The 11555-nt window shown below is 40.5% G+C and overlaps 1 protein-coding gene across 1 annotated transcript; it reads left to right on the plus strand.

Annotated features, from left to right (window-relative positions):
- The first annotated feature begins 9590 nt into the window (after positions 1–9590).
- Positions 9591–10574, plus strand: LOC121169449 (casein kinase I-like). The gene has a single exon (XM_041000048.1). The coding sequence runs from the start codon at positions 9591–9593 to the stop codon at positions 10572–10574; it is 984 nt and encodes a 327-aa protein (XP_040855982.1).
- Positions 10575–11555: the final 981 nt, after the last annotated feature.

The raw sequence follows: 11555 nt of genomic DNA on the forward strand, positions 1-11555 counted from the left end.
TCTTTTTATAAAAATAAGAATTTAATGTAGTGAAAAATTAAATCATACCTCTACAAAAGCAGGACCACAATGGATTACATCTTAATAACCAGAGGTAGAGAAAGGTGAGAATGGACACTCGTTGTGAAGTCTACTGAGCAAATGCCCTGCTGCCATCCTGTTATGGGACTGCTGGCCTCCAGGACCCTAAGAAACAACATATGTGAAGCAACTCACTGTGTGCTAAACACAAAAGCTACAGGACGAGAACAAAAGCTGCCATGATGCAAACTTAAAAGAATTAAGGAAAAAAGACCTTTGTGGGGATAAATGTGACTCCAATATTTGCCCAAATTAGAGCTCCACTACAACTACATGTTTTCTCACTCTAGTTTCATCAAGTAATAAGTGGGTCCTGTCCACCCCGCCTTCACCCTCCCAAGAGTGGATACTCCTGGCTATAAGGCACTCCGTGGAGAAGCCTTACACCACAAAGTGTTTCTTGGCATGTCTAGTGGAGCCACCACAGCTCTGGATATGCCCTGAGCCCACTTCTTTTCTTTCTGGGTACTCTTTTCTCTTTTAACCTGGTTCTCTACTTCTGGGACATAATTTGGGTGCTCAAATAAAGCTGAGACTTTTAGAAAGCATGTTGGAAGGGCCCGAGGAGTCATTGCTCATGGCTGCCTATTTTGCTTCTTAATCTGTAGTCTGGTTTCCTTTGGTTGGGGAATCTTCCATTTTCCATTGTCCTTGCAGTGGATGATGGGAGCAGATGTGGGATCCCAGAATGCTTCCATGAAATGTAGCATCTCAATTTGGTTCTTAATAACCTTTCCCTCCGCAGTGAAGCGTCCCCTTTCCCGGTATACAGAGGGCTCGGTGTATTGCAGGGTACAAAGGCACTCATTGAGTCTGAACAAATGTTTACTTCCTCAAGGTGCACAACTCCAGGGCCCTGATTAGGGACAACAACTCTGCCCAAGGGGCTGATCAGCCACTGAAAGGGCTTCTACTCCCTTTTCTACAACCACATAATGTGTCAGATGCTTTATACCCAGCAGGAAGCTTTTTCTGTCAGTGTAGAGGAATTGGTCCGGGAAAGCCGAAGGCTGCTCCGTGAGCTCTAGACTGCTTAAGTAAGTTTCATGGATCTTCCCCATGCAGTTAGGCAGCGTAACCACAAGCAGCAACTTTTCAAGGGTGACTCTTCATCCTGTTCTCCCTTTGTCTTTATGTAGTTTTATTTCTCGTTCAACCTCACATTATTCTTGTAAGAATTCAATGAGGATGCATTTGTGTGAACAACTTATAAATATCATTGCTATATTATAAGCATTTGCAGTAATGGCTGTCCATATCATTTATGTTATCAGTCTGTCCTAGATCGTTGTATATCCTTAGGCACGTCCCTTATAAAGATTGTCCCTTTACATCTATGAATATTGTAAATTACCTTTCAGTTCCACCTTTGGAAAAAAAATGTATTGCTTATTTGAAAGGCAGAGGAAAACAAAGTGAGACAGAAATTCCTCTTCTGCTTATTTCTTTCCAAAATTACTGCAACAAAGCAGGATCTTGGAGTCTCATCCAGATTTCACACAGGGCTGCACAGAATGAAGTCCTTGAGCTACCACATGTAGCCCCACAAAATGTGCATTAGCAAGGAGCTGGACTCTAGTACATCCACGGATCGAAGTCAGCCGTGTTGGCAATGGATAAGGGCATCTCAAGTGACATCTTAAGTGGCACGCTGAATATTTGCCTCTCGGTCCCAACTTTTAAATATTGGACCTAACTACCATAAAACCCCACATTAAAGCATATTACTTTTACCTGGCACTGTGACACAGCACTCCATATGGGGACAGTTTCATGTCCCAGCTGCTCCACTTGCCATCTGTCTTCCCTGCATGTCAGCCAGGGAAAGCGACAGAGGATGGTTCAAGACTTGGCTCAAGATATTGGACACCCAGAGAAAGCTCGTGGCTACAGTTCAGCTCAGTTCTGGCCATTGCGACCATTAGGGGAGTGAACCAGCAGAGAGAAGACAAAAAAGTATAATAAATAAAAAAATAAAAAACAAAAGAAAATAAGACAAAAAACACAAACCTTACTATTCCATGAGTTTTAGTTTGTTCACAGGGTTGTTCAGTCATAACAGTTTCCTTACTCCTGGACATGTTTATTATCTCAATAAAGACTCCCTCATTCATTAGTAGCTATTCTCCAGCCCCTGCCCCACATCCCGCAAATCTGATGAAGTGCTGTGCATTTTTCTGTAAATATTCCTCTAATGAATCTTTTCTATAATGGTAGCCATATAGAATATAGTCTTTTCACTTCTGTCTTCTTTTATTTAAGCATGTTTTCAAGATGGAATAGTGTGGCATATAAAAGCATTTCATTTCTTTCAATCACTGAATATTATTTCACTGTACACATACATCATATTTTGTTTGTATATACATATGACCAGGTTCTGTGAGTTAGTCCCACTTTTGACTATTATGTTAGTATTCCTATGAATATTCAGGTAGAAGCTTTTTAAAATGCACATATTTCTAAATTCTATGAAATATATGCACCTAGGTGAAACAGCTGCTCTTTTGGTAACTTCATGTCTAACATTTGGAGAAATTACCATGAAATAAACAGAAACCTCAGGGAAAATGGTGCCTTTGAAGTCGTATGACTAAACTCATACCGGAAGGATTGGCAATGTGATATTTTAAATTCATGTAAAGTTTTCACATATCCTCATTAAGAACTTTTAAAATTCTGCTTTTTTGTGATATAGTAACTCATTGTAGTTCTCATATGTATCTCCAAAAAAGGAATGGATTTGAAAGAGTTTTCATTCACTATCTAATTATTTTCTATAGAACTGTCTTTCTTTTTATCTTTTTTAAAAAGATTTTATTTTTTAAATTTTATTGGAGAGGCAGATTTTTCTAGGAAGAAGGAGAGACAGGGAGAAAGATCTTACATCTTCTGATTCACTGTCCAAATGGCAGCCAAATGGCCAGAACTCAGTTGATCTGAAGCTGGGAACCAGGAGATGTTTCCAGTTTTCCCACATGGGTGCAGGATCCCAAGGACTTGGGTCATCCCCCACTGCTTTCCCATGCCATAAGCAGGGAGCTGGATGGAAAGTGAAGCAGCTGGAATATGAACCATGCTCATTAGGAATGTCAGTACCACAGGGTGGAAGAATAGACTGGTGCGCCACCACATTGGTGCCCTTCTGCTCTTTTTGGACAATAAAATTAACTTCCCTATTATAGCATTGAATTGAGGGTGTAATTAATATGATATGGATAATAGGTCATAATCAGATGTATAATTTGCAATTTGTTTTTTCTCCATTGCTTTTACTTACATTTTTGACCCATATGCTTTGTAGAATATATATATTTTTCCTTTTTGATGAAGGCTAATTCACGTATTTTTCCCTTTGGTTACTATTGGTCAGGTGTCATAACATGAACTCATCACCCATTCCAAAAGTGAAAAATTTACTCTTTTCACTTTCAGTCTCTTTTGTTGGTCTTTTTCTATTTATTGTCTTAATTTTGGAGATTCCATGAATTCAGTTCCAGGAGACTTCCACTTTTCTATAGCTATACTCACTTCCAGAATTAATTAACTCAGGTTATTGTAATAATATAGGGGAAAACTGTAGGGAGAGGGGGATTAAGGATGGTGGGAGGGGAAATGTCTTAGCTTGTGGAACAGTATCATGAAAAATAAAAATTAGGCCACGATACTATAGGCTAGTGGCTAAGTTCTCAACTTGCAAGCACCAGGATCCGATATGGGCGCTGGCTCATGTCCTGGCTTTTCCATTTCCCATCCAGCTCCCTTCCTGTGGCCTGGGAAAGCAGTCGAGGACAGCCCAAAGCCTTGGGAACCTGCACCCACATGGGAGACCTCGAATAAGCTCCTGGTTTCTTGCTCTTGGAGTCAGATGGGCTCAGCTTCTGCCATTGTGGTCACTAGAGAAGTTAATCAGCAGATGGAAGATATTTTTTTCTGTGCCTTTCTCTCTGTGTATCTGCCTTCCCAATAAAAGTAAATGAATCTTTTCTAAAAAATAAAATAAATATTTTTAAAAAGATCAGCACTCCATTAAGGTAACATCCTTCTGTCTCTCATTTAGTCCTTAAAAATTGACCCTGAGTCACTATGCTTCAGGCTCAACACCTCCTTTATGTTCCTAGAATTGACTGGCCACTCTGTGGCCTCAGGGTATTATCAGAGGGTGCTGCTTTGTCTTGCTTATCTGTGTTAACTCATATGAGTCCTATGTCATAGTTTTCATCTGCTCTATTTGTCCAGAAATCAACTTGTCATGAAAGCCTTCATTGCTTATCTCAATTTTACAACCAATCCTAACACCAAAATTCCACGTCCCCCTTTAACCTGGTTGTTAGAAGACCACAGCAACCTCCTGCCCAGGACGCATCTGATCGGACTGCATAGGTACCTGGTCAAGAGAAATGTTACAGTGAGGACGGTCAGTTTAGCAAGTGTTCAGAAGTAAACAGGCAGAGCTGCCGGCTTCAATTTAAGACCAGTTAACAAAAATGTGTCCGTGTCAGCAGAGGTTTAACGCCTTGGGTATAAAACTACTGAGACCAGAGTTGCCGTTCAATAATGTTCCTTTAATCACACACTTAACTTCATAATAGCAAATCAAACAAAATCTAATAATCCTTGTACCAAAGGCCTCGTGAGCCTCTTGTCCCCAAAGAGGAGGAACTTCTTCTTGGGACAGTACATGCTTACCAGGGGGTCGCTTGGCAGAGCAACAGTGCCCAGCGCTGACTTCTAGGGCACAGTCCGTTGAGGCTGGTCATCTCGCCACCTGGAACAGGGCTCTCACCTCGGCTAGTGTTCTGAGGACGAGAGACATAGTCTCATTCTCTAAAAAGAGAGTAATTGTGATTCCAATGGATTAGCACTTTTTATGGGTTTTTCTGGCACAATGCTCAGTTAAGGTGTATCCTGGTTTGCATTGGTTGGCTCTGCTTTGTGCCTGCCTAGCGTGTACCCTATCTCCAGTACACACACTACCTTCTGTATTTCCTGGTATTCACACACTTCTCTGCATCCTAGCACTCACACACTTACTTCTCTATTATTTTTATATGCCTATTTCTGGGCTTTAATACTGCTCCTTACAGCCCCCTTCAAGGCATCTCAGAAATGTGATTCATTATCTAAGTAACTAGTTGCTAATCAAGCTTAACATTTGTTTGACATACTTTCCTGTACACATCAGAACTCCCTGCTTCACTAAGTTTAAGCTTCTCTACCCAATACCTTCTTCTCATAAAGCTGCACATTTTTCATGACTGATTAGCTTTTTGTATTCCCTGTTACCTTAGTATACAAGGTATACTGAGACAAGTATTCTGGGTTGTTCTGCATAATAATGACATACAATCAGCATCAATAAATATCAGTTGAATGAATAACAAATAGAACTGTATACCTAGCATATTGAAAACAACTGAGTATCTGGCTCAGGGACAGAAGAATCTATTTAAAATTTAAAAGCTTAAACATCAAGTCAATATGGTGGCATAGCAACTTAAGTTGCCACTTTCTGTAACTCTGGCATACTATATCGGCGCTGATATAAGTCCTGGTTATTCCACTTATGGCTCATCTTCCTACTAAAGTGCCTGTGAAAGCAGTGCAACATAGCCCAGTCACTCGGAGCGATGTTGCCAACATTGGAGACCCAGTTCCTGACTTCAACCTAGCACAGCCTTCTGGATAGAAAACCAACACTCCAGAACTCTGCTTTTCAAATAAACAAATAAATATTTTTAAAAAGCTCCAATTTTACCAATCCAAATTTCAAATTAGTAGAACACATAAACATTTCTATAACATTTATCCAAATATATTCTATGTCATTTTCTTTAAAAAATGTAAAATTTGAGTCCCATTGAGAATTGATATATGAAAATGATCTGCAGCATTGTTAAACAAAGAAAAATGTGAGTGAAAAAATTGAGCTTATTCCTGTGTAAACAAAAATAAGGTGGAAAAAGCCTTCAATGTGTGTCTTTGTATGTGTGCAACACAGATGTACCCAGCTATGTGAGCAAGGACAACAGTGGGGAGGGATGAGCAAGTGCGTTTGCAACAGTTAAGGAAGGATACGCAGGTTCTCTGTTAATTTTTCTTTATAAATTTGTACCTGAAATATATTTGCAGTGCATTTTAGAGAAAGTCTTAACACTTTTTTTGGTAAAACAAATTTGATTCTTCCCACTTACCTCTTCTGTATCATTAAACAATGCCTTCAGTTCTCAAACTTCTCAGTCTGTAAGAAAGTAATAGCTCTTGCCATGATGCCAGCTGTGATTATTATTAATTTTTCTGAGCTTACCACTGACGTTTTAGGCAGGCACTACTCAAAAAGTTTTTTCTTGGTTGTACTAATTTAATCTGCATAATGAACACATGACAGACAATATTAATTCTGCCTGAAAGGTCTGTCACCAGGATTTAATGAGCCAACACACATGAAAATACTGCTATAAATTGCACAAGCTGACAACAGAAGCAATTGCATCATTTTGACATGTAGTCATGCATCTTAGAAAACAAATTTATTGAAAAATGTCTATTGAGCTGAGATCTTGTGAATATAATGACTCTCATCAAGATTGTGTTTAATGTTGCACTTAAGCACTACTATCATATCTGTTTTCCAAAATAGTAGCCACTAGCCACAGAGTGGAAGTCAGTATGGAGATTACCTAAGGAACTGAAAGTAAACCTGCTGTATGACCCAGCTATTCCACTCCCAAAAATATAACAAAAGGAAATAAAATCCTGAATATGAGAAAAGGATCTGTAATTCTGTATTTATAACAGCACATTCCACAATAGAAAAAAACGTGGAAACAACCTGGATGCCTGTCAAATGAGGAATGGATAAAAGAAACTGTTGTATATCTACTCCATGGAATATTACTTAGCCACTAAAAAGAATGAAATTCTACCATTTGCAACCAAATGGTCCCAATTAGAGATTATTAGGCTCACTGAAATAAGTCAATCCCAAAAGGACAAATACCATACATTCTCTCTGATATAATGCAACCTTGATGCAAACTCTAAGATCTAAAGGTCTTTCAATACTGATTTTGTTGCAACTCGTGGGTTTTGATATTGTTGCTTTTATCTTGATTTCATCAAAATAGTTTCTTTTTCTTTTATTAAATTCCTCACTAACTCATAGATAACACAGTAACATCAGTTTCTGCAAGAAGGTTTTTTTGTTTTTTGCCTTCTTTTTCATTTTTTCATTGACACATAAGTTCTTCAGTAGCATATTATTGAACTCCATGGTATTGTAAACTTTTTTAAGTTTATCCCTGTTGTTGATTTTGTTTTATAGCTTTCATTTAAGGGAATGTGGAGCACTGTATAATAGAGACTATAAGCAAATATTCAGATATCATAATGCAGTATGAGTCTCTACTTCCAGACTAAAGATAGAAACCCAATGAAACTGTTCAATATATCTTGACAATAGGTTGCTGGACTGTCTGCCGTTGTCTGTATCTGCATTGTCAAGATACACTTAGATAATAGAGTGATGGACTTATGATTGCTTGTGGAGGCCTATACTATTGTAATGATATGGGGAAATCAGTTGGTGGCAGACAATTTTTGGCAGGGGTAAGGGAAGTCCCAGAGGCTATGGAATTGTACCACAAGATTAAAAATAAAATGAGAGAGGGAAATAAAGAGAAAAAATAAAATAAAATAAAATAAAATAAAATAAACAAAATAAAATAAAATATCTAATCCTCAACCTGTTGTGCAGGCATTTCATATTGGTGTAGGTTCATGTCCCAGTGGCTCTGCTTCCAATGCAGCTCCTTAATTATGACATGGGAAAGTCACAGAGGATTGGTCAAAACCTATGGACCTGCACCCATATCTGAATACAGAAAGACACTCCAAGGTACTTATTTCAGATTTGTCCAAATCCGGCTTTGTGACCATTTGCAGAGTAAACCACAGGATGGAAGATCTCTCTCAATGATTTTCCTTCTCTCTGTGAATCACTCACTCAAAAAATAAACAAATAAAAACAGAAAAAGGTAATAATAAAAAATTCTAAAAGTCAATACAGGAATACATTGTCAATTCTAAACCAAATATATTTTATCCAGATATTGCACAATAATGTTAACAGATACAAAGATGTTGATACAACTCAGAAAATTAAAACAACTGTTAGTAAGCCTTGTGAAAAAGAATATTTGTTGCCAAAACAGCATATTTCATTGTACAAGTTCAGCTAAAACATTCCTGAGACCTTTGAATCTCAAGCATAGACAATCAAAAGCTTTTTTTCTGGCAGGATTCACGGGAGAACATGGTGGTACTAAAACGGACTCAGTGTACAGCTGGAACATGGATATCCTCTCAACCCAGCAGAAGGTAAAGACTGCAGTCACCCGAGGAAAACCCTGTGCTCATGCATATCTGTCTCCTAAACCACCTCAAAGAAGGCATTCTTATTTCCATGCTACAAGCCGGGGTGGTAATCTCACACCTGGAACTTCTGCTTTTTGTCATCACTTCTCCCTGCAGGGATACTTTTTGTGGAGTGAGACCTGGAGAGCCCCATTGCGGGGACTTGCTGACATTGATTCTCCTTATTATTCTCACTATGATTCTTTCAAGTGACAAAATGTTAGGCATGGAAAAACTAGAGTTTATAGCAGTTGCTCCTACATGGATTAGGCAAGAGATCTCATTTTGTGAGATGCTGCAACGTCCTATATGTTGCTGGTTTGTACTAAAACAAAGCAGCACACACGCAGAGGGAGGTGCATACAGACTGCTGAGCTGTAAGTAGGCTCAGTACCGTGGTTACTCAACGTCAATGTCAGCTTCAGGGCGTTACGATGAATGCATTACATCACGTCAGGGGGCAGCATTCGAGTGGTGAGGAAGGGGACTTGGAACACAATTCCACATCTTGCGTGGTTAAAGCACTTCCAGATAAATACCTGTTAGAAATGCAATGAAAACAGAGGCTGACACGGAAGTTGCATTTTGCAAACAGCGGGGGAGGAGCCATTTCTGCTAGTGCTCTGGGCTGGGCGGAAGTGACATCAGAATGCCAGAACAGTTGTCATAGCTTGGAACCTGAGATACCCCGCAGAGAGTAGGTTTTGGAGGCAGTACGGCGAGGCTGAGCTGGTGGTGACTGCGGAGGTGTGTTGAGGGCATTGGCGGCGGCGGTGGTGGCAGGAACATCATCACCCAAACTTGTGAAGTACCTTTCCAGCCCGCGACTTCACCTGCAAAGTTACATAGAGCAGCAGCAGCACAGGCCGAGAACTAGGCTGGGCTCGCAAAGCCGTGTGTCACCATAAACGGCCTGGCCCCAAGAGACCCTGCTGCTCTGACTCGGTCCTGCCTGCATCACTGGGAAAGGCTCTCTGCCTTCCTCTGTATTCTGTAGGCCTGCTTCCAAGCGTAGCCCAGGGGAGGAGCCCCTGTGCAGTCAGTGTCTCCTCAAGCTTGTCGAATTTCCACTAATGACAGCACTTTCTAACGCAATGGCGAGTACCAGCGATGCCTTGAACGAATTCATCGTGGGAGGGAAGTACAAACTGGTCAGAAAGATAGGTTCTGGCACCTTTGGAAGCATATATCTGTCTGTTGATGTCAGGACTGGGGAGCAAGTGGCAGTCAAATTAGAATCGCAAACTATCAGATACCCTCGACTGTTATACGAGAGCAGGTGCTACACAATTCTGCAGGGCGGTGTCGGTATTCCCCGCTTGAGATGGTACGGGCAAGACAAAGGCTATAATGCACTGGCCATGGATCTTTTGGGACCCAACCTGGAAGTCCTCTTCCGCTATTGTTCACGGACTTTCACTATGAAAACGGTTCTAATGCTAGCTGATCAGATGATTAAAATAATTGAATATGTGCACACTAACGACATTATCCACAGGGACATTAAACCACACAACTTCCTGATTGGCCGCGGACGTCACTGTAATAAGGTTTTCCTGGTAGATTTTGGTATAGCAAAAAAGTACACGTATGGTCCCTCAGGTAAACACATTCCTTTCAATCAACATAAAAATCCCTCGGGCACTCCTCTCTATGCCAGCCTCAATGCCCATCTTGGGTTTGAGCAGAGTCGCCGAGATGACCTGGAGGCGATAGGGTATGTCTTGATGTATTTCGCTAGAGGTGGCCTGCCATGGCAAGGCCTACCTGGTAACACAAAGAAACAACGTCGTGAGAAGATAACCGAGACGAAGCTGTCCACCCCTGTGGAAGTTTTATGTGAGGGCTTTCCCACCGAGTTCACCACTTACTTAAACTATTGCCGTGCTCTGCAGTTTGAAGAAACTCCGGATTACATGTACCTGAGGAGGCTCTTCCACAATCTTTTCCGGAGTCTGAATGACCCTCCTGACTACACCTTTGACTGGGCGACAGTAAACACAAACTCGGCACAACCAGCTACAGCTGTCACCAGACAGGTTCAGGAAGACCATCTTCCCGCTCACTCCCAAGGATAAATTGTGGAGCAACACTGGCTAGGAGCAAGAATCTAGAAGTTTTCTTCCACTGTATAGTAATCTATGGCTGTCCAGAGGGATTTGCTCGGCCTTTGATGCTAATCTCATTAAACACTTTGTCTGAAAAGCCTTGGTACTACTTTTTCTGACTTGTAGTCACTGTTATTGTGAATGTTCACTGAAATACAGAAACATAGGCTCAGGCGTGTTGCATTCTCTTAGGTAGAAAAGCAAGGGCTTGACATACACAAATTGGAGGAATGGCCCTGATGCCCGTTTTTGGTAGGCTCTTTTACTGGACTGGACTGGACTGCTTTGATGTCACATTTCACAAGAGTGCACACAAATTTTCAGCCACAGTAGTGGTGATGGTAAACTCACACAATTTTGCATTCTCAGGTTATGCCCTACTTCACAGTTAACAGTTTGCACACTTTAGCATTCATGAAATGATTGGTCTCTTGTTTGAACTTCGGTTGATTGATCAAGTGGCAAATAAAGCTGCGAGTGTTTGAGCACATGAGGGTGTACCCGCTTACCTATGCTGGAACTAGCAGCTTCTCACATGAAACCTTTAGTTAAACATTTCTTACACCTCAGCTTAGCAAGCAATGGATCCTCCAAATGTTATGAATGCAACATTTTATTACAGTAAAACCCTGGAACAGCTCATCTGTTCTCATCCATATAGACTGGCCGAGTTAGAATGTCTGATAAATGAAATAATTCAGTATGTCTTCTTTGATTTCTGACTTGTGTGGCCATTTGGGGGACAGAATTCTTGCATCAGATATACCCTCAGCACTTTGATTTTTGTATACACTAGTCAGCTTTTCCAACCACTACAAAAGCAACGGAAATAACCCTGATTACAATGACTGAATTTGTGTAGGTAGTGCTAAAATTGGTTGGCAATGCTTATAATCAATAAAATACAGTACTCAAAACTTTTGCATTCCAAGTTAGAGTCTTTTATTTCAT

Source organism: Ochotona curzoniae, unplaced genomic scaffold (genome assembly GCF_017591425.1).
Source record: "Ochotona curzoniae isolate NIBS_2020 unplaced genomic scaffold, NIBS_Ocur_1.0 scaffold_1852, whole genome shotgun sequence".
NCBI classification, from domain to species: domain Eukaryota; kingdom Metazoa; phylum Chordata; class Mammalia; order Lagomorpha; family Ochotonidae; genus Ochotona; species Ochotona curzoniae.